Source organism: Anas acuta, chromosome 4, assembly GCF_963932015.1.
Source record: "Anas acuta chromosome 4, bAnaAcu1.1, whole genome shotgun sequence".
Classification (NCBI taxonomy): Eukaryota; Metazoa; Chordata; class Aves; order Anseriformes; family Anatidae; genus Anas; species Anas acuta.
Genome location: NC_088982.1, coordinates 40766369 through 40790077, shown reverse-complemented (window position 1 = coordinate 40790077; position 23709 = coordinate 40766369). Strand labels below are relative to the sequence as shown.

Here is a 23709-nt window from a genome sequence, read left to right as displayed (position 1 = left end):
AAATCAATCTGCACATCTCCTTGTGGAATTTCTTTCTTCTTTCTAATATCCTTTCCGGAAAGTCAAAATATTGTTCTGTTTATTTAGTTCTGTTTTCTCTTTGGTGGAAAGAAAAAGCTTCTTTGAATAGTAGTTTGTGACTTGTCTCTTCCCATGGTCTTCTGTGCTTTGCGGTTCTATATGGAGTACAGATGCCTGTGCTTTACAGTAATTACTGCATTTAATCGTAATTAGAGTTTAGCCAGTAACCTTCATGGCTTTCATACTGTAGGTTTTATTCATTTATTGATGGTTTTCAGTGACTTTTCCATCTGGGACTAGAGTCCTAGGATCTGGCTTTCTCCATGCTTTTCAGAAAGATGGCAGCAATCTAAACTAACTGTATATAGCTGAAGATGCTGTTTAGGGTGGATTTAAAATGTCTACATAGGATGCATTGGAAGGAATTGGTTCAAAAACAGCTAAGTAGGTTGTGGCTGAATTGGTAAAAACTCGTTTCTGAAAGGTAGTGGCTGCCAGTGAGCTATCAGAACGGTGTGCGAGGTGTTTGCTTGGGAGGGGGATTGGCCAAGAACAAATACACATTGGGAGATGACAAATATTATGCACCTTGCTGAGTGCTTTTTTTTTTTTTTTTTAATCAAACAGGTCCATTGCAAGCATGGTGTGCACTGGTGTTCAAAATACAATCCGTGTTGGTAAAACAAAACTGACAGTCAACTCTACTCAGCATAGAGATCCTACTGGGACTGGGCACATCCTAGTCACAAAGTTTGTGCAGATTATATGCCCTAGTCAGCCTGTTGCAAAGGGTATTAGGACTGGGTTTTGTTTATAGTGCTGGCCAAGTCAGTGTCTTTTCTCAACATTTTTTCCATCTCCAATGGATGAGCTTTTTAACATTAAATATGACTGTAGCATTAGAATACGGTCTTGATAAATACCCTTTTTTGTGATTTCTATATGACTCATCTTTCCACACTTGTAGTCCATCAATTTAGAAAACTTGTGAGCAGCTGTACCTGCATGGAGCCTCATTTGGCGTCAGTAGTTCATTTTGGTGACAGCAGCATGCTTATATGCTCTAAGCTGCAGGTCAGGCTCTGTGATGACCGTAAGGTTATGAGGTGATAATCTCAACAGTATTATGAAATGGAGTCGAAGGTGTGAAGATGGGCTTGGAAAATAAGTATGGCTGTTGACAGTAAAGGTAAAACAAGAAAGGAAAGTAAGAAGAATTGCCGAAGGAGTGGATGCTGCAATTTTCTGATGCATATATATGTGATGGGACTGCTTGCATGTATTTTGGTTTCCTGCTTGCAAGGGTGTTTGGTAATGAAAGGCAAATTTGAAATAGCTTTATAGGAGTTCGCCATGGAATTGTGGAACCTCTCTAGGAGGAAAAAAAGCATCTGGAGATTTGTTTTCTGAACATCATATTTATGGCCTGTTTCATGATGTACAAAGTAAGGCTTGGCCTGCTTTCAGTCATGTAGTGATGCTGGAATTGGCTGTGGCTTGTTGAGGGAAAAAAAATGGCAGAAGTCATTGATTCTGAGGGTAACTAGACCCGAGAAAGAATATAAGGAACAAAGGCTTCCATCTTAGGGATGGGAACTAGCCTCCCAGATCCACATGTGGTGAAGTTGAGGCTTTTAAAATGCACAGGAGTATTAAAAGCTGCCTGAGAAGCTTATGTTACTTGATTGTATATGGGTTTTTCCAAGAAGTTTTTTGAGAAAGGCCCTTACAAAAGGGTTGGCTAGAAACAGCATAGCATGTCTTGGAGATTAAAAAGATGTCGAAAACTACTTTTCTGGCTTTATTTTCTTCTCCTTGCTGCAGTGTGAAATGGTGCTGTAGTAGCTGCAATTTAGACAAAAATATTTGTTCCCCATACAACTACCACTGGTGAAAATTACAGCTACTGAACCTAATTTAAAACTAATTTCAGATGAACAGAGGGCTATGAGGGAGCTGACGATCTCAGATCGGTATCGTGTAACTTTTTCTGCTAAGTTCAACAGATGTATTTCCGATAAAAATTGTTTTGGTTACTTTGGCGCAAGTCTTTTCTTGAGAACAGAGGAAAATGTTCTACAGTAGTTGAAAACTATTAATATATACCACGATCAAAACGGAAGCACTTACTGTACAATTAAGTCACAGTATAACACAACATGAATACTTGAGTAAGTGATGAAGTTCCAAATGTTCACACTTGGTATTCTGTTAGAGTTACTGTTCCTGTGAAGGAGACAGAAGAGCAAGGCAGTTTTCCCCTTTACAATGCCACATGAAGACATATTTGAACTTTCTAGTTGTTACGTGCCTATAGCCAAAATATATTAGTGGGGGTGTTCAACTGTGGAAATAATGCATCAAATTACAATTTCAGCATGAGGTTATAGGGGCACTGGAAAGCTAAACTCAATTACACTTTAAAAAAAAAAACAAAAACACAAAACAAACACAAACAAACGTGTGTATGGGGAAAAGATGGGTTATTTTTGGACGTAGGGCTTTTTCCTTATTTGTTGTACTGATTCCATACGATGAAATAAATCAGTTAGGAGTGCATAACACAAAGGAAATCACAATAAATAGCAACATTTTTTTTTTTTTTAATATTTCAGTTGACCTTCATATCTGCTGCTTAGATTTTGCTCTTCTTCAGCAAACTAACTAGCACCGTTATTGTCCTCCATCATTTGTTTGTCTTCATCTTCTTCCCTGCCAACTCAATGAGATTCAATGCTAAAGATCTGGCTTTGCTGGCCAAGCGACCATCAGGTTGTTTTGACAAGGAAGGAAAACTGAAGATCTGCAGAGTGGTCGGGGACGAAAAATTAATAGGTAAAAATAACTTGAGTTGAAAACTACCTGTGGTTGATGTGCATGTTTGCTGCAGCTGTCAGCTTACAGTTTCACTAATCACATATGTCTCAGTGTCTTCAGTTTTCTTCATTACTGATGCTTGAGTGATGCTAAATACCATTCTAAATAAGGACATTTAAAAACAGCTCTTTAGTTTGCTCAAGTTTTCGAGTATCCTTTGTTACATACCTGACAAACGGTACCTGGGCCTTAAAACTATTTTTTCTTGATTGAAAAGGATTTTTTTAACTAGTGGTTTCAAGTCACCAGTTGTTAGTTGCTGTATGTAGTGTTATCCAGTTCTTCAGGTCCAACCCTGCAAAAGCTGTATTTTCTTTTGTCATAAGATTTTTTTTTATTGCTCACTTTCCACCTCCTTTGCAGGTTTCTTCTGGCTTTTATGATCATGTTTTAAATGTCTTTCAATTTCCAGTAAGCTTGAACAAATGTCTGTTCCCTTGGTAGTTGTTAGGAAATAGTTCCTATTTAGCTGTAAAATCATTTCTAATACAATAATTTCAACAACAGCAAATGTTTTATTTTCACTTGTCCCAGCTGACCTTCACTGAGATGCATTTACTTTGATTTTATTAGGGGGAAAAAAAAGGCACAGACATGGTTATGATAAGGGGCCAAAAAATGTTGTGCTGTGCTTTCAGAGTATTCTATACATTTTGTAATGATGAGGTAAGTTGATAACCAGTCTCCTATGGAGCATGCAGCAAGCTTTCTGGTAAGAGTACCAGTGAGCATCCTCTTCTGGCTGCTTTGGGGTTTCTCAGTAGGGTTCTGTCCCTGTGTTCTCATTGCAGGCAGCATTATCAGACCCTGTCCAATGAATATCTGATGTTTTCGATGATGTCCTGGGATTTTATGCACTTAGTCATACACTGAGTGCTAGCATTGCTGTTAAAAACCTTTTGATTGACTGCAGACCAAGCATTCTTGTAGCCTGACCTCCTGTTGCTAGTGTCGTCAGTGGCAGTTGATTTTTAGGAAGATCTTTAAGAAACTAGGCATGCATAGAATGATCCTACTGCCCAGTAAATCCTTCCGGCTCCCAGCATTCAGATAAGGACCTCTTGAGAGAAGGGTTTAAGTCACTCTATGTACTATCCATTGAGAGCCTTGTCATTACTAAATATGACTAATCTTTCGGCCTATTTTTCACGCTGTTACAAGGTAGTGACTTTCACAATTCTTATTTAACTATACCTTATACTAGAGACAGCTGCAGTGTGTCTGTGATAAGATACCTTTCTTCTGCTGATGCTTGCAGGGTTCTGGAGGGTGGCATGTAGTCTAAGCACAGTCCCATACTTCTACTGTAAAACATCAGCTGCAGCTGTGATAACTTGGTTTAGATTTTAGTTGGTGGATGAGCACTAATGTATATTACTTTTGGTTTTGTACTTCAGTAGGTTTGGAAAGATCCATCAACATGATTATTTCTAAAATAATTATTATTAATAATCTCATCCCCTACCTAAGAACAACACAAAAACAAACAAAACCACCAAACCTGGCATACAGCTGAGATCAGTTACTTTAAGTCCCAGTGCCTGGGACTAAGTCTTCCACTCGTGGGAGAAAGATGTTCTAACTTAGAAGTGTTCCCTGTTGAAAAATCTTAATTAAAATTACCAAGAGGAAACAACAATTTTATTTATTTACTGTAATAAGACACTTCACTGGTCAGTAATAAGTCTCTCGTGGTGGCCAGCATAGAGGGAAGTGCAAGAGTTCCTTGGAGGCAGCAGTGGAACAACCATGTCCTTGGGGTACTGCTGTTTTTCTGGCTTCCCATCAGTTAATGGCTGGCTGCTGTCTGGCGACGTGGGGTTTCACATGTCCTCTTCCTCAAAAAAAAAAAACAAAAAAAAACACCCTATGACACCCACCGGCTAACTACCAAAAATGTCACAGCCACAACAAAAAAAAACAACAACCAACAACCCTTATGCTAAATATTCTTTATTTTCTAGGAAATGCTAAAATGATGCAGGGTTTGTTGAAAAATATTATATTTGCATGTGAGATGTTTATAATAGCTGTATCTAGCTGTCTATACTTAGAGCTGGATAAAAAAGTGCTTTTTTTTTTCTTCAAAACAAGAGAAGATGTAATTAAAAAAAACGGCTAGTAGGAATAGCTTTTTTTACCCACTCCAAGGTTCTGAAACAGTCCTTTTTCTTAAATTTTGATTACATGCATCTATTTGTGTATAAGCACAAATATGTGGCTGTTTTCATTGGGCAAGCACTTTTTAAAAAGTGCAGTAAAATAGTAATAGTGAAGTGGCTGTAAATATTTAGGTCGCATTTGCTTACTTGCTACTTTCCAAAAACTGCAAATCCAGATGAGCATGTCTTAATCTAAGTAAACAGTAAATTTTTTTGTGCCTTAAAAAGGATTATACTCCATCTCTTCCAACGATGGAAGCAAAAGCTGTACCGTGTTAAAGTGGCTCTTTCTGCTCCCGTGTGAGGAAAAAGCAGAGAAGCAGAGAAAACACAGTGGAGTGTCTGCTGCAGTCACCAATTCTTTCAGCTGCAGAGTAGAAGAAACCTTCTGGGAAGTTATCTGGCATTTAACAGCATGTTGTACATAGGCAGCTGCTGAGTGAAGCTGGCTTTTTTTGGTTGTTAATGATTTTCTTTTCTGACCTTTATTACTAATGCATTTTCTTTAAGAAGCATTTAATGTGTGAAGACAAAAGGTTGTTTTTATTAATCTCTTACTTCTTTGCATACAGAACCGAGAGAGAGATGGTGCCGACTGAAAGGAAATCTGCTCTTTCTAATGAAAAATAAGGTAATTCATTATCCTACTGCTTTTCTTGATGTGTTAGTTTAATCTGTATGAACTTGAGTAATCCTTTTTCATGATAGCTATTGGCATTATGCTTTTAGAGACAAAAATTCCTATTACTAGAATAGTGGAGATGAAAAAATTCCATTGTTTGCCTTTTATAACACTAGGTATTCTTCATGATATCAACATTCTTTGGCTGAATCATAAATAGTCTGTAGCCAGGTTTTGCTCATAACACACACAGCTTTAAATCCAGAATTTCTCCATCAGATCTACTGGAATAATGAAAGCAAAAATTTCACAGCTTCAATGAGGTATTGTGCTAGTGTTCAAGATGCAGTTTGAGAGTCCAATACAGTTTTTAGTGTTGTTTTGTAACTGAATTTTCTCTGAAGTGTTGGATTATTTTCTCCTCCTTTATGCACGAGTACTTTGCTTTGATGTAAAGAGCAATTATTTACCTAGAATAAAGAGCCTATTAAAATAGGGTCTGACCCTGACACATAATGGAAGTCTTGCATGCCAAGTGCCCTCATTTGCCTTTAGGTTTAATAGAAGTTGAGGCAACTCATCCCCTGTAAGGAACAAGTACTAAGAGTGGAACTACTTTCTTAGCCTTTCTTTCTGATATGCTGAACACTGCTTCTGTACTTGGCTGAAAATAGCATGGAATTGTGAAGAAGGAGGGGACTGTACAAGGCTTGAGACATTTACCTGTTGTTAATGAAGTGTTTTATGGTTGTCTTTTAAGATATTGCTGTACTGTATGGAGCAGCTATTGAATTGAAACAATAATACAGCTTGACAGATTGTATATTCTGTTTGAAAGGTTTTCAACATGATGCTGTGACTTATTTTTAATATACCGATAGTTGTGCACGTGGTCTAATTTTAAAGCAGTATTTGCTTGCAAAGTGCTGTTAAGGAGTGTGCGATAGATTTCTCTGTGTATTCAAACAAAATGATGCAGGTTTCTCTGGCTTGAGTGTCATGTGGCTGCATTCCCTTGGATGGTGAAAGGGCATGCAAGTTTTATGTAGGTGAAAGTAAACTCAAGGCCGTGACATCCCTTTGTCACACCCTCATATCTTATTCTGCTGTATGACTTGCAGAAACTATTTTTAGCAAAGGGCTTTGAGTTTGAGACTGCATCTTGCCCCGTGTTCCTTCAAGTGCCCTAATTTCATGGGGGCCTCTGGCATTTTGTGAAAACAGTTTCTAGAAATATTTTGATCAACTCTGCATCTTTGAAGAGAGGGATAAGTTTTGCTGAAAGCAAATGTAGCTACCAGTTTGCTCTTTAAATTTCCAGAGCCGATCAAACTATACTAGAGGATTTAGTGGGGATTGGTACTCAGCTTCATGTGTTGTCATTGTGTTTTTTAAATATGCAGATGAGGTGCATATGGATGTAATGATGAATATCTGGTGATCTCAGAGGGCTGGTTGATTTGCTGATGAGATTAGGTCCACTCAATGTTCAAATGCAAAACCGTGCTGAGAAACACGGGGAGAGATAAATTAATAGTTTGTTACTGAAATGGTTTAGGCTTGCAGCGAACAAAAGGAAATTGCTGTTGAAATGCTGTGGTTTGACTGAATCAATTAAATACCTAATGTGGGTGATCTTTATGTCTAGGTCAGCATTAGAAAACTGCATCTCTTTCTGGTTGCTTGGTTTAAACAAGTTTCAAAATTGGCAAAGGTTATGTATGGAAGGAAGCTACGAATATGATTAAATACCTTTACCAGGAGATATGACAAGTATAAGCTTATCAAAAAGATGAGTGGTGACTCCTTGAATATCCAAGTGTTTCCACAGGGTGATTTTATCAGGTACTTTAAGAAGGTCACAATAAGGGTGAAACCTGGAAGTGAAGTTAGACAAATTCAAATAATTACTGCAGGATGACTGGCTGCTTTAAAAAAAAAAAAAAAAAAAAAAAGTACACTGAGCACCTACTGTATCTCATCATAAAAATGTCGGAATTTACTGGATTCAGTACAGAGACTACCGAGTGATTGAAATACAGGGATGTGAAATATATATCAAACTAAATGATACAGCACTTCCTAGTGGACTTACATTCGAGGAATTTGTTGAGTAGTCACTTTCAGAAGTTTCTACTGTTGGGTACCATAAAGGATAGCTTCTGTGACAAAGATCTGTCAAATCTCAAATCCCTACTTGAAAGAATGCAATTTATAGTCATATGAAGTAAAAATGAAGTAATTGGCTGTGAGAACAGATGGGTGTGTACCCTGTATTTTTTCTGTAGTTCATTCTAGAAATGAAGAGGGGACCCCTCTGAAGCAATATTAGACACAAAAAAAAAATCAGTTTTGGAGTTTGGGAATGTAGTTTGCTAGTATAACAAACAACTGAAAATAGTCTTGTCTCATAAAAGTTAGGCATCTTAAATAATAGCCATAGCCGCCAATTTGATGTTTTTAAATATCCTACTGAAACCTCTGCTACACTCAGGAGATGTGGTGCATAAACGATGTGCCCAGAACAGCACTGTTGAAGCTGCACTCCTATTTTTGTTACTGGAACCTGATTCGGCTTCTTATGGCTTGACACGGAAGAAAAGTAACTCTGTTCTGGAAGCTCATCTGAATGCTGAGCAGTTACTTTCAGAAGTTGCTGTCATGAAATGAAGACTGATTTGCTGCTATTCATTAATTGCTGTCAGAGGCACGTGCATGTCTGCATACACAAATGCTTATAGTTTAATGACAGACTCTCATTCTAGTTCAAATGTACATAAATTATACTACTTGTATATGAGGAATCTGGGCTATAAAATTGCCAAGGAGGCCTCCCGACTTCTGGGTGCTGTAAATCTTAAGTAGCACAGCAGTACATTTTCAGTGCAGGGAAAATATGTGGTTTATTCTTTCACTTTATCATATCTGCATGCAATAGAATAACCTATTGGGAGTGATAAAGCTACTTATTTCCCTTGGTTTAGCAATGGAGTTGGTTATTTTGGACTCCAAGCGGGAGTCCAAAATACTGTACCCCATTGAAAGCCTGTGGGATGGGTTTAATTTACTTAAATTTTAGACAGTTCCAGTCTGGGTGGTGCTTTTATTTTAGAGGTCATGCAAGTGGGAAACAGGGATGAAGACAGCTGTGTAACAGTTGCTAATGCCTATAATAAGTGTTGTAGATCTATCAGCCTTTTTTTTTCATTGACATAGGGGACTTCTGATTTCAAGTTTCAGGCCTCTTTGAGAATTGCAGTATTATGTACTAACTTTACTTGTTTACAATTGCAGATGAGAATTTATAGCGAAGATATTTTTCTCTATCTAATTTTTCAGGAACACTGCAACTTGTTTCTTACTAAATGTCATGCTGTGTCATTTCCTTGCTCTTTTCTTTTCATAGGTCCTTTAGAATAATTTTTTTATAAGAAAGAAGCAAACAGATTATTTTAACCTTTCTCAGTCTTGCTTAGTCCTCACCCCAATTCAGTGCTATTTTTTGCTGTTTTTTTCCTTTCACACCTGTGGATGAGGGGAAAAAACAACAAACAACCAACAAAACAAAAGAAACCCACAAAATCCTCTTTGGTAAGAAAATATTGTGTGAATTTGGAATGATTGTTGCTGAGGTAAAGAAAAAAAAACACCTAACCCATCTATGGTTAATTTTCCCATGTGCTGATATTCCCAAATGGTAGTGCTGATACTTAGCTGGTTTTGCAAATTACTTTGCAAATCTACGCATAAAAAGATATACTAAAAAGGACAATTATGGTTTTGCTCCTCAGTAATAGCTCCAGAGGGTCCATTATGTTCTAGTGAGTAAACATTTTGACATTGCTACTTAGTTTTGAATACGTATTTAGGAATTTAAAAGTGGAATTGTGATCAATACTGTCTAGTGGCTTCTCTAGCAAAGTCATTAGTGTCTATTGCGTAAATCTTCCTTGGTTTCCAGTTTGGTGATTTTATAGAAGTAGCCTTTCCTGTTGGTTATGTTGCTGTGTTCATGCACTAGCTCAATCTCATGCTGATTTTTTTGATACTTTGGATGCTTCTTTTTGTGTGTGTGAACGCTTGCCTTTTAAGACACCTATAATGTATTGATTTAAAAAAATCATGTGGAAGGAAAGAAGCCTAGTTATATGGTTGACAAAAGCTGTTACGAGTGCTGAAAGTACCTTAAATTGGTAGTCATCATATTACATGTATATAATCATGAACCTGTCTTTTTTCTCTAATTTAGGAATTGTTGTGGTAGCACAGTTGCATAACATGTTCATGTTGCAGTGAATCTCTATGCCTGGTTCTGAACCCCCTGAAAACATGGGATGTATTCTGAAGAAATAGCAGACAACTGCACAGGTGTAAATTGGAATATGATAATACACCTGATGTCTGAGGTGTTAATATATTAGGTAAACAGTGGTGAATGTTTTGAGACTGTTTTTGTAATGAATTACCTTAAACTGAATGTGTTGCTGGGCTTAAGATTTTGCAGATGAGAGTAATGAGCAAATCTAAACGGTGGTGCTGTCAATAATCACAAGCTTTCTTGCAATGTTTGTGAAAGCTTAACATAAATTATGTTGTTACAGCATTTATCACAACTCTAATGTATTATTAACAGTTGGCAGAAAAGCCTCAAAGATTGCAGGTTGGCTCATAAATCAATAACCAGAGAACCATGTGCAAGGTAGAAACAATGGGATAATGACATGCTTCTGAGGTTCGGATGTGAACTACATTGTAATGCAGCCGTGAAAACGTTACTCACGTTCTCATGGCATTAGTATATGGAAGTTTGGCTTTAAAAGTGTGAGAATGTATGCGAATCTTTTCTTCATTCGGATGGGTATTCACAAGGTATCTCCAGCATTTCAGCTTAGCCATATAGGTTTAGTATTCTCCTTTCCAATTTGTTACCTTTCAAGTATACTTACAGTGTGAGATTGTTTTATTTCTATTGAAGCTTTGGAGCCTTTCCTCTTCCGTTGGACTATGGAGTTTCTTGTGCGTGCGTGAACGTGTGGCTTAGCGTTCTGTAAGTCAGTCATCTCTCCAGGGTGTATTGAAATAAGTGACTCTCCTGGGTTAGGGTGCACTTCTTTGAAACCATTTCTCAGTAGTGGTTTCAGTTTTCTAGAGCATGCTCTGTATCAGTTGAAGTGTTCATGTCTGAGCAGCCAGAGTCAGGGATGCTGTGCAGCGTAGCATTGCTTTGAGATTTAATGTCATTGCTGATGTGTTTTTTGGCTGAATATTGGACGTATTATACTGGTTGTGGCCATGTTTTTGCAGTATCTGTAAGTTAAGAAGCAGCCAAGTGATTCTATGTCTGTAACATAACATACCTTCAGTAAGATTCAGCGAGATATGTTGCTGGTCTGGGAAGACTTGGATTTGCAGTAGGAAGTAGAAAATGGCAGAAGTGTGGCCCAGGCAGATCTGAAAACTGCATCACCCCTTCCATAGTCCAAAAGCTTTTGGGTATTTTGGAACATTGTCAGCCCCAGCTATGTGTGTACTTGTGCCTGCACTTAACTGAGATGTAGATTGTTGCCATGTTGTTGGAATGAGGTTTTTATATGTATATAAAAGCGTAAGCATTTATACGTAAGATAAATATCAGGCAGTGTTCAGTGCGGAACTCAGATGAATTGGGGTCTGCTGAGAGAAGGGATGTTGCATTGTAGGCTTCTTACTCTACTTTCATACGATATTGAATCCTGTAACAGTAGTCACGTGTGCAGATCAGTGATATGTCTTGGTATGTTTTAAGTCTCTTACTTAAGCTGGGCCTATTTTTAAATAACTAGTTATGGGTTCTCTGATGTGTTGTAGAGGCACTTGAGAATGTCTGTTTGCATGCCTTGATTTAAATAGTCCTTAGTGGGTTTTGTTGTTGTTCTTAAGGCTGTTCAAGGTTTGTAGCCACATTGGATTAGAAGAATGCTATGCAGAGAACTCCATGCTATAACTTTTTACTTTTAACTTTTAAATGTTGACAGTTGTGATACCCATATTACCACTTAAAACACCATGATGTAGATAATGCCAGTGCAGTGTCTGGAGGGAGAAAGCTGCTGTCTTCACACCGCTCACGAAGAGATAATGCAGTGATCGTGAAGTTGTCTGAAACAACTGGAGCAGAACACTGAGTAGACAAACATAATCTACGATTTCCTTAGTAGTCATTGCTCCGAAGTGGTTGTAGTGCTATCCCAGACCCATGTGTTTTAGCACTCCCACAGACCGCTGCATCTCAGTGGCACCAGAACACTTTTTCCTTGGTATGGCAAGTGCTCACTGAGGTTTTTTTACTGAGGGCCTGTGCAGTGCCACTGAGGTGTACGAGCTGACTTGTGGCACTTGTATTTCCAACAGTACTTGGAAATGCACTTTATAACTACTGAGTTATGAGAGTAATTATTTACTCCTGTTTTTACTATGACCTGAAAGACTTTCTCTTTTTCTCCCAGCTTAATAAGATCCTGGCAATCCCTACTGCCTTCCTGCTGTCTTTGATTCCTTCATTTCTCTTGCTGGTTCGCCTTCCTGCCTCCAGATATTACTGACTTACTCTCCAGATAGCGAAGCCCTCCCTTTGCTTCTACTGCTGTTAGAGGCAGACCTTTTAACCTGTGCCTGCTTTGATAATTCCTTTCCGTCTCTTGCCTTTCTTTAGCGTCTACTTTGACCTCTTGTTTAACTTGTTCCTTAATCTTTCTTTCCTCTAGCTTTTTTATGGAATAAGCATGCTTTAATCCTCCCTGTTGTGTGCCTACCTGTCCTCAACTCACCTGCTTTGCCTCTTTGATATCTGGAGTTTATTACTACTTTGTTTACGGTAGTATCTATTGCAGTTGCAGCCCAGGTTTTACTGATCTCCTTTGAATGACCTTTTCTAACAAGAGCTAAGAGGTGTCTCTCTTGTTCCTGCACCTGACTGACACTTCTGATTTCTGTTTCTCTGCTTGCTCTCAGTCGTTTTCAACTACTTCCTTCAAATTTATTTCTTTTGAGGATTCGTGGGATGCCGTATCCAGAGTTGAAGTATATATAAGGAAAAAGGTAGCATAACACTGCATGTTCTTCAGTGCTAAATTGCATCTAGATCAGCTTCAGTACTGGCTTGCCCAAACTCTGCTTTCACCTTGCCTTTCAGAGATCTCTTCCTGTGCATTTGGCCGTGAATTCAATTTCAGCATGAATCAAACAGCTGCTTAATCTTTCCTGTCAAGTTCTTCCTCCCATTGCTTTTGATGGCTGAAGTGAACATCACTTCCCTTCCTGTGACTTATTTCATTGACTTCAGCATCTCACTTTCAGTCAGAATATGTTTCTAAGTATTTGTGTTTTCGCTGTCTGTTCTGCAGATTCTTTTTAAGATGGAACACTTCCTTTCTAGCTCTTTGTCAACTGAAACTCTGAACTGGGTTCATCTTACTTTGTGTTTTCAGTTACTGGAAGATTGTTTTCCTGATCTTGGGAAGGATAAGATGTGGTTATATCAATTAATTCTTGCAAAAAAGTAACTTTCCTGTCTGGTTTTGCTAATAGAAATGTGATGGGTGTGTTATTGGAAACAAAGAAGACTTTGAAGTTATGTGTGCAAGTGCTGAGTGGGCAACATGTAGCAGTCTCTGAGTAGGTTGCAACCAAAATAGTTGGCAGTTATCTCAGTGAATTCCTTCTTAACACATGAAAGAAACCTAGAGAAGGAGAAAGACTAATAACATGAGTGGACTGGCATGCTACACTAAGCTATGACTCTTGCTATAATCCATCAATCTTCCAAACTCTTCCACTGAAGAGAATCATGAAAACACTTTATTTTGTGTTTTGAAGTACAAGTCTTCATATTGTGGTATTGAATAGAAGTGGAAGAGCTGCTTGGCCTGCAGAAGTGTTTCACTTCACAACATGTTCCAGTGACAGAGATGGTAGGAAGATAAAACTATCAATCAGAGCGCTTGATTATGACACTTCAGATTATGTTCATCAGAACTGGGTTATTACTTCTAAGAGGAAAATGTGAAGTTAAAGATAGAGCTCTGAAATAGAATACTTTTTTTTTTTTTAGTGTTGAGTGAATAGCAGTAAAAGGAACACACACATCTTTCCCTCCCCCCAGCTCTTTCTAAAATCAAAACACATGGGTTGAGTCTTTTTTTTTTTTTTTTTTTTTTTAAACCAGGAACTAGGTTGTCAGGACACTGTTGCTAAACCATTTCTTCACTGAAAGCAACCTGTGTGTGATATGAATCATAGAACCGTGAAATATTGTTCATGTTTCTATATCCTGCTGGACAAATAACGTAGCCTGGCTACCAGCTTGTGCATACTGGGCTTCTCTACTGAAAAATTTGTCTACTTTCACAATATAACCGTTTAAGTTATTGTGTACTCCTGTTTATAAATTGTCAGTAGATGGCAGCAGCAATCTCTTCAAGTAAATTGTAGCTTACCAGCCAAATGAGCATTATGCTAACATTATGCTAATGTTAACTAATCCTAAGAAAACCCACTCTACTGCAGCAATTCACTGAGGACAAAGCTTGCTTTTATTTTTGGTCTAAAACAGGATTTTGAAGCCAGGGACTGCTGATTAACCTCAGTTTAGACTTCTATGAGCCGGATGGTGAGAGAAGAGAAACCAGAGAAGCTTGAATCACCTCGCAGCAGCACAGCGATTGATACCAGCCAGCTTGAGAAACTTGGTGGTAGTTGCATCTTGCTTTACCATCAAAGACTCTTCCGGCTAGTCAGTGCTTGCTGCACCACATAGTTACTCATTACTGAAGGCTGTGTTTAGCAGAAGGGAGGAAAGGAGCTGTATGTGCATATATACATCAGTGTGCTGCTCTTTGAATTGCATCCCAGATGATCCTATCAACTTCTCTTTTGCTTTTGTTTTTATTTTTATAATTTCTGTAGTACTTCCTACTGCAGTGGCTCTGAAGTTTGTATGTAGCCTGATCTATGCTACTTGCCTTTGCAAAGTGAAGCTTGAAGGGTGGTTTTGCTCTGTCCACGCCCTTTCTTTTCTTTCCGCTGAGCTGGACTGAGTTAGGAGGATATACTATGGCTGCAGAAAAATGCTTCAGGCAAGGGGCCGTTTTCTTCTTCTGGAGAACCTAACTGTAAGCCAGCTGCCATGACTTGGTGGGGATGAGAGGTGACTTCTGTGGGTTGTTTTTTATTTTTTATTGGCGTGGGGACAAATGTGGTGAGCACATGGTCCTGGTTACACTGGGACTAGAAGGCTTTTTAGGAAGGTGGCATGAAAACCAAAGGAGGGGAGCTCAGCTAAATTGCAGCAAAGGATAGTCATGCTTCCATGGGCTCCTAGCTGTACCAAGAGGGAAAAAAGCCCCTGTTTTCTAAACCTCTCTCTTACCCTGAATTTTAATGGGACGTTTGCTTTGAATAAGTTGAGTGTCTCTAAATTATAAGTTAATTTTGTATTCTAGCCTTAAATTTATTTTTTTCGTAGCAACTAATGAGTGTTGAGGATAAAATAGTGCTTTCTCCTTCACTATCTCTATTAACCACTAATATTTATTATTTATTATTTCTTTTTTTTTTTTTTTTCTCATCAACTCTGAGAACTGAGCTCTTCACAGTGCCACCACTTATTTCCTGAGTGGTGATAGCTAATTTTAAGTTCAGTGTTAAAAAAGTGGTTGTGTTTTGTCACAGCTTGCGCTTATCAGCACTGAGTTTTATTTAATACATTTTCACTTGGTTTGTGAGGGTAGCAAGACCCTACAGCTCTGCCTTCAGTTTCAGATTTGGGTCTCTTTCTTTGCACTAGCAAATGTTACCAACTATACACATCCTTAATCCTGGACATCTGTTAATGCAGGACTTCTGCCCTTTATACCTTTGCAGGATAGTTTTTCCAAACAATTGGTGAAGGACCTTGTAAAATGTGCTGAATGCTTCAGATAACTCTAATAAACTTGTGACATGTGGCTTCCTCTGTAAAACCTGTTAACTCTTCACCTTCCTATTACTTTTAGAGCTTTCTCTTTTTATTTTCTTCTGTATTACGAATTTCTACTCATTTGGTCAATGCAGAAGAGTTTTGTCAGAGAAAGAATGAAAATCTGTTATTACGTGCCTGCTTCTGTAGAATGTTGCTAAAACTAATAACAGGCAAATTACAGGATTGGTTAAGTTACTGACTTCATTTTATTTTTATTTAGGCTGTTGAATGCTTCTTTTTTTTTTTTTTTTTAAGCTGAAAATTTTACCTGCATCAATCAAACTTGCACTTGATGATACTTTGAGCTTTATCCTACCTAACAGAAGTTTAAAAGAAATAAGAGATGTGTGTGTGGGAAACTTGTAGCTGACATCATGCACATGACTTATTGTCTTTACAGAAAGAAGGAATTAATGGCATATTTGATGCTTTAAAAAGAATTGCTGGGTTTGGGAGAGGGTTGTCTCCTGCCCCCCCCTTTAAGATTTTCTTTGAACTCTCAATAAAAATTCCAGCTAACACCCTGGGTGTGTGTTTCTTTAATCACATGCATTTGGCCTTTTGTTTGCTCTTGACTTCCCCAAGTTCTCAGACTTTGTCTCATCTTGACTGTTTGAAAAGTCTGCTTGATATTGAACGCATCCTTAGAGTTCTGCCAGTGACCTTTCCTTTAGAGCAATATTTATAAAGAGTAGAACAGATGTGGAACACACAGGCTCATGAAACAAAAATGGATCTCTGTATTGTTTCAGGAGGGTATAAAAGCTTTCCTAATATAAGAACATTCTGAAGTATTCCCATGAGAGAAGATATGCCTCAGCATTGCCAGTGATGTCTCCGTTTTATCACAGCTTAACACACGAGTGCTAATGGATCAACTCTTTAGAGGATGACAATTAATTCTATTTCTGCTAAGTGCCTTGCAGATACTACCACAGCGTGGTACCTGAGTGACAAGCCCCTGTGTCCTACCAGTATCGGGTGGTTTGATTTCATCGGAGTAGGGATCAGGGGATGCAGTGCTACTGCTTTGAGCAGGTTTACCAGTGATTATGAAGAATCTGCACCTGTTCTCTCTGTCTCCTTTTTGCAGGAGTTATTTTGATGATAGTGCCTTGCTGATGTGATACCAAGTTGAGGTGAAAGGAAAGCAACTCATTTGTTCCCTTGAAAAGACAAAACAAACAAAAACCTTTTAAAACACTTAACAACACACCATTTTGGAATCAGTAGGTGGAACTGCTTTTAGCTGGCCCAGTCTTTCTTATGTATTTCCAGATACATAGGAAAGTTAAATAAAGAGCCTTAAAACCTAATGGGACATTTTGAGTTGTAATGTCAATGCAGTTCAAAGGCGTAATGGGATTCAGTTAGTGGCCAACTAACTGGAATTTTGGAGAAATAAATGCAATATACAATCTGTTTTTACTGATGGAAGTTTTGGTGTTTTGAGGAGCAAGACTGTTTTATCAATAGTCCGGTGAGTAATCATGGTTATTTGGGCTGTGCTTTATTCATGCTTTGACAGATTTAGCTCTCATCAACCTGACTTGAATAGCCAGGCATGGCTGTCTCAAGGAACCCTCAAGTTTATTAGCAAGTTGATTAGTTTGTTCTGAGACTTACTTGGTAGTGCAGAAATATTTTTTTTTTCTTAAGTCGGGATGTGTGAAGAAAGGGATTAAAAAGCAGAGGAGGAAGCATTAGGATGGTATAGGTATTCCTGTGTGTCTGCTTTCTCTTTTACATGTGTCAACCCTGTCTTTTTTTTTTTCTTTTAGTATATTTTATTCAGGATTTATGGAGTAAGGATTTATGTCTGAAGTGCTGAACATGCGTCAACTACCAGAAGCCAAGTTATTGACTGGAATATTTCAGACTTCCTGTGCATCCGTCCTTAATGAACAAATATGGCAGCTTTTTTTTTTTTTTTTTTTTTGTCAGGCTCATGGAAGCACATTCATGTTCCTGAAGTTTTTTCTATCACTTTTTTTTTTCTTTTTGATCTACAGTGCAGATACACGGTGGAGCAAAGTTGGCTTCCAGTACCTTGGAAATACTGATTGGTCCTGCAGATCTCACTGATCACTTTTAAGACATGATCATAGTATGATCATGTAAAGAACACAGGATCTGAGGCTTTCTGGTGCTGGTTATCACAGTTATTTATCTAGCTTATGAAAAAAGCTCCACTTTATAAGTTACAATATTTTTTGAAGTAATTTTAAGATTGAGAACTGTGCTCACAAACTAATTAGGACACAAACAGAATTCCTGTGGCGATGAAATAATTAATGCTTCAACAGACATGATTAAAACTTAGGTGTTTGTCTAGCCTAATCAAAAAGATGGCTATGTGGAAATGGAAAAAGTGTATTTTTACCTGTGTTAACACTAAACACTTTAAACATTTCAATTAATTCTTTAATAATGTAGGTCGGGGAAAATTGTAGGTGGGAATTAAATACGAGGCAACAAAAGCTTCAAATCCTGTGACATTCTGTGTACTCTGCAACGCAAAGGTATGGTGTTTTTGCTTTTGTGAGCTTAAGTGTAGCTAACTGGGTTGATGTGGTTGCAGCAGAGCTGTGGCAGGATGGTTCCCCAGCTGCCAGTGCTTGGTCCAGGGTCCCAGGCAAGGCTGTGGGCTTGGAGATGAAAGCCAGCTGAGTGCTCCGCCTGGGCTGCTGTGCAGATGTATGGGGCTCTGCACAAGCATTGCAAAAGGCTGGTACGTCATGGAAAAGGCACCGTGGGCCAAGTCACAGGCTATTAATAATAATCAGAGGGTTTAAATACCACTGAAGTTTGACCTTTGTAAGGAAGCTTGATAGCCTCTGCTAGGAAATTTATGCAGTCTGTGGCCTGGGGAGAAGATTTTATATATATATATATATACACACACACACACACACACACACACACACACATATATACATACAAATATATACACATATTTGCTTTTATTTGGCATGTTGCTTAGTTCTGAAATAAAAATTATTTCTGTTCAAGCTATTTTCTACTGAGAAAGAAGGGCTATTCCCAAGAAAGGAAATACAAATAAATACGCTAAGTTGTATCTGGCAGATTGTAAATCAGAGAAAATACAGCTTTTCCCTATGCCTCATCTTGTTAATAAAGACTAAAGCATTTCATTTTTTTTAATTCTATTTTTTTTTTGCTTATTTTCTTTTTTTAAAGCACAAGTAGTGGATCTTGGATTATTGAACTGAGGGCCTGGTCATTTTGAAATGACAAGATATATCCAAATTGTATCACAGACACAAAAATAAAAGACCTACAAGAAAGTTCAGAACTTCTCTTCCTTACATGTTATATGAGAAGAGAAGACCTAGTCATCTGTCTCTCTACTCCAAGACAAGCTATGTCAGTATAGCTTCCTACCAGTTCTGGAAACTCCGTAGAGAGTTGAGAGTAAAGGATCTGGTGAAGGTTTCTGCCTCGGAATCTGTAGAGATGCAGCATATCTTTCCCTAGCAAGACCGACTATATTAGCTCACCATTATGGTAAGGCTTTCAGGAGATGGCATGATCTGTACTGTGTGTTGATGCTGCAGAGGTGCACTGTAGCTGCAACTGTTCTCATTTCTTTCCTTATTGGTAGTTTTGGGCTTCTTGTTCTTCTATGATATGGTGTCTCATGCTGGTCCTTCAAGTAAGGTCATACCTGAGACATTCTGAATTACTCATTTGGCGAGAATGGGGCTCTCATGTTATTCAGTACTGCATCTCTGTTCTTAGTGTAGAACAGCCTGGAGAAAGTGGGAACTTAGTGTTTATTCATGGAGATGCTTATTTCTATATTTTATTCCTTCCCCCTAGAGCTCTCCCCATCCCAATATCTGTAGTAGATGTAAATATCTTTGGTCTAAATCTGCAAACAGTCTGTGCTTTTAGCTTCTATATCGCTACCGTTGCATTTGAAAACTCAGTTCAGACAGTCATTGGGAGAAAAATGTCTTTGGTTTCTTCCTGCTTGGTGTTCAAAATAAGTTTGACCTCCTAGTGCCGACAATTTTATCTTCTTCCAAAACTTGGAAGAATCTGAGAGTATTGTTTTAACTTTTTGTCGTGATGCTTTTTGTCAGCTGTCACTTTTAAATAACAGGGATCCAAACTTTCTTTACAGACATGCAAGCTAATTTGAATGCTTTCATTCCTGTTCAACAGTACTCTACAGAGAAATGCTTTTCTATTGAATGAAGGAAAAAAAAATTAATTCTTCTTCAAATGAGGTTTTGAGTACATAATCTAATTCCTACAAATTAGATAAACTGAGGATGAGGTTGAATGTAATTAATTTGTTACTTGATTCCTTAATTGCATACTCTCTGTTTTTTTATTACATGCTTTATTCCCCATGTTCCTTTTAGGTGTTTATCTATGAGTATAAAGTTCACAGTTGAGAGAATCTTTATAGCAATCACTTTACTGTTCAGTTTTATTCCTAAAGCAGACATTTGGAGCAGTGCATCTTAAACAGTCCTTCCTGCTCACTGTCTAGAAAAATGTAGCCTGAAAATGGGGTCTTCGATCTTACGAATAAAGTAACATAATTCATGTGTAAACTTGGCAGGTTAAAATACGTTATTGACAGGAATGATCCTCTGTATTCTAGAAATTCTGACCAAGAAAATATGAACCATGATTCCATGACCTTCTGGTAGCTGCTCAGGTTGTTACTTAATCTCTGTGCTCATCACGAGTCAGGATTGTCTAGGTGACCCTGCTCTAATAGGTTTGTGGCTTCATGTTTCCATCACTCTGCTCGATGGAAGAGGTCGGTAAAGAGAGGGCAGTTTGGCACTGAATTCTGTATTTCTCCCCTTTAAGATGATTATCCCTACTTCTAATGTTCTGACAAGACCAATTGTCAGCAAGCAGTTCGCATCCCTGAGAGGAAGTTATAGGTTCTCCCTGGTGCTGGATGCTGTGTGGAATTACCTAAAACATCACAACTGCCTTCTAGGACAGTCCTGAAGATACATATTGACACCCTGCAACAGCAAAATAATTTTCTGATGGAGTGGTAGAATGACGACGTCTTACTGTTTAAGGTATCTCTAAACTTGACTTCCTAAACCTCTTACCATTTCTGTGGAGGAGTTTTTGTTTAAAACGAGATTTTTTCTTTTTAAGGTATTTTGACAGAATGCTCTCATTTTTAAATAAACACAGTTTTAAGTTGGGAGTAATTTTAAGAGCTGTACAGTTCAAATAAAAAGGAAAAAAGTGTGGTATCAAGTCTGTATGCATTTCTGTTTACTGTTGAAAGTTTAGGTGATTACTTTTCAAAAAAAAAAGGGGGGGGGAGGACATGACATGACATTTTTTCCTGTTAGAACAACCAGTGATATATGGAACAGTGTGAAGTGTCTCCTCAATGAAGTGGTGTTCTAAAACATTGCTGACTCTTTCTCTTTCCAGTCATGCAGGAGTTCCAAAACAGTAAATATTCAGATGTTCTACTTGTAAAGGAATATATATTTTCCTTTCCACAGTGAACAGAAGACTGTTGAACGAAGCCAGCTCTTGCCTATTAAGTGATATTGTTGCAGCTTGTAAAATGGGGAATGGAATATTTGAAACTACAGCTTTCAATTTGATATATAGCTGGCTGTTATGCCTCTCGGAATTATAAAAGACATGCTTAAGTGTGAATCAGAAAATAGTGTCAAGGGAAAAAATGTTGCTTTTTGGCAGTGGTTTAAAATAAATTAAACTTTGGAAATGTTCAAAGTCAGGTGTTCCCATTTTGATTCATTCCCTTGCATCAATATATTCCTGGCATTCAGTGTTGTGATGACCTTTTTTTAAAAAAAAAAAATAATTAGAGAAGCCAAGCTGCTTTTCTCTTCCCAGACCAGAGATGAGAATATATTTTAGTCCAATAAATCAGCAAGCATTTTCAAATGAGCAAAGAGTGAAATTTTTTAGAGACTGAAGTCCTCCATAGAACTCAAGCAAGAAGTATGAACAGAATGAAACTTTTCTTTCATTAAAAGATTGAGGATCATTAGTTATTGTGTGGTTTCCTCACCCCTCCAAGCAGTTCTTCCCACATTACTGCCTGTGGGGGGGGTGGGTTGTGTGGCCTGAAGGCCATGGATATTGCTGGCCTTAGGCTGTCCCTCTACCAGCTGCCTTTGAGACCCCTTGGCAGAAAGCCGTGGGTTGCAGCTAGAACTTGCTGGACTTTTTGTTCTCTTGAGATTGGCAGAAGGAGATTAAGGTAATCTGCTCGCTAACAAAATGGCGCAGTGGCCATTTTAGTGAGCGGTTGTGTATAACTACGCAAACGTGTTAAAAATTAGAAGGTGGAGATCGGGCCTAGAGTCATGTTTTCTTGCAAGTTATTTTTGCATACCAGCAAAAGAGTGTAAGATAGGACTTAGCCATTAGTGTTAACAAGAAGATCAGTGTTAAAAAGTGCTTAATTTTATCTCTTTGTGGCCAAACTGAAACTGCTGATTCCATCAATTGAATATTAAACAGTTTGTGTTTCCTTGATCAGAGTTTCCAGAATACAGAACATAGTCTAATGTCTAATACCGTGAAAATCTATTTTTTCCACATGCGATTTTCCTAGGTAGGATTATTCTGTAATTCTCTGCTTGAGACCATGGCATTGAAGTGCCTGAACTTGTACTGAAGCAAGTCTGGATTTATTTATTCAACTTTTTTTTTTTTTTTTTTTTTTTTTAAGTTAAAGATGATTTGTAAGTCTTCCTTCACTACATCTTTTTTCTCTCTTTTTTGTTACTACTAGCTCATATTTATGATTCTAATGTGCAGGTAGGTATCTTATATACTTGCAGTGCAAGTGCCTTAGGTTCTTGGACTTGTTGATGCCATTGGGTACAAGGATCTGGAGTCAGGTCTTGGTAACTGTGTGCTTAGGGCTCCCTTACTGAAGCCTTGAACAAGGGCTTGGCTCTTCTACTGTATCATCTGCAGGTGACAGGGTGGAGGAGGAGCAAGTGACAGTGGTGTGGAAAATGGGAATGGTGTTTGTATCTTCCTTACGCCAGTTCCCCCCATCCACGTTCACAGTAGAGGCTGCCCAACCTACAGCACTCTGACATATGGCTTGTCAAGTACTAGCTAGTCATATAAATTGACTTCCGTATTTTCAATTCTAAATTTAGCCATTTAATTATTGAGTTCCCTGTGGCAGGACTGCAGCTTGTGCTCTGGAGCAGACATGTCAATTAAGTTCCTAGAACTCTTTCAGGCTCTCAGCATGAGAAGGCAGTGATATGTCCCTTCAATGTAATAATCTGTTTAAGATTTGCTTTATTCTGGTTTTATTAATCTATTGCTCAGGATGTCTTGGAAAGTTGACCAGGAATGATATTTGGAAGCTTCCACACAACTGGTAAAACCTTTAGATGTTGAGACTAGGTAGAGTGAGATTGAGAAGTTCATAGGCTTAAAGAGTAGTTGTAATGAAATGTTATTTCAAAAAAGTATCTTTTTGGTGTACTTCACATAAAAACCATTTATATTTAAGCAGAGCCCTCCAAAGGCATAATTTAATCATCTTTATCTTGCAATCACTGTCAGTACACTTTCTCTGGGAAAGTTTTTAAAAAGGAGTAGTGTTAGTGATATTCTTTCAGAATACAGAGCTGAATGAGAGCCAAGTTCAGCATAGATCAGGAACTTATTTGTAATAGTGCACATTGCCAAAAACAGCATTCCTTCATGTTGTTACAGATGACTGCATCACGTGCTTGTCTTTTTTTTTCAACATTGGATTTTGTGGCTGAAATGTATTTTAACGTGCAGTTGCGATTGCTTGTCCTCTGATTTAAGATGAAAGCTTTGTAGCACAGTCTGTCTTGCTTTACTAGTTAAAATTCTATACCAAAGAAAATCTATTGGTTTTATTTAATAACTTCATGTCAGCAATATGTTAGCTTTTACTTCATGTGTAATTTCATATTTGTCTACTGGTAATAGAGGTTACAATAACTGAGAGGCGGATAAGGTATAAGGCTCCCCAA

The 23709-nt window shown here is 38.0% G+C and overlaps 1 protein-coding gene across 23 annotated transcripts in view; it reads left to right on the top strand.

Annotated features, from left to right (window-relative positions):
* Nucleotides 1-23709, top strand: part of INPP4B (inositol polyphosphate-4-phosphatase type II B) — a 379692-nt gene that overhangs the window by 40597 nt on the left and 315386 nt on the right. For 14 of the 23 annotated variants that reach the window (XR_011096138.1, XR_011096139.1, XR_011096137.1 and 11 more), the window contains 2 exons: nucleotides 2637-2856; nucleotides 5633-5691. The exons of 3 other annotated variants lie outside the window; for them this stretch is intronic. Coding sequence is in view for 15 of the 20 variants with exons in the window: in XM_068680804.1 (XP_068536905.1) it covers nucleotides 2745-2856; nucleotides 5633-5691 (171 nt within the window). In the remaining 5 variants the exon portion in view is untranslated. Of the gene's footprint in view, nucleotides 1-2636; nucleotides 2857-5632; nucleotides 5692-14586; nucleotides 14832-23709 lie in introns of those variants that run through there. 6 more of the 23 variants (XM_068680814.1, XM_068680805.1, XM_068680813.1 and 3 more) reach the window with 3 other exon arrangements.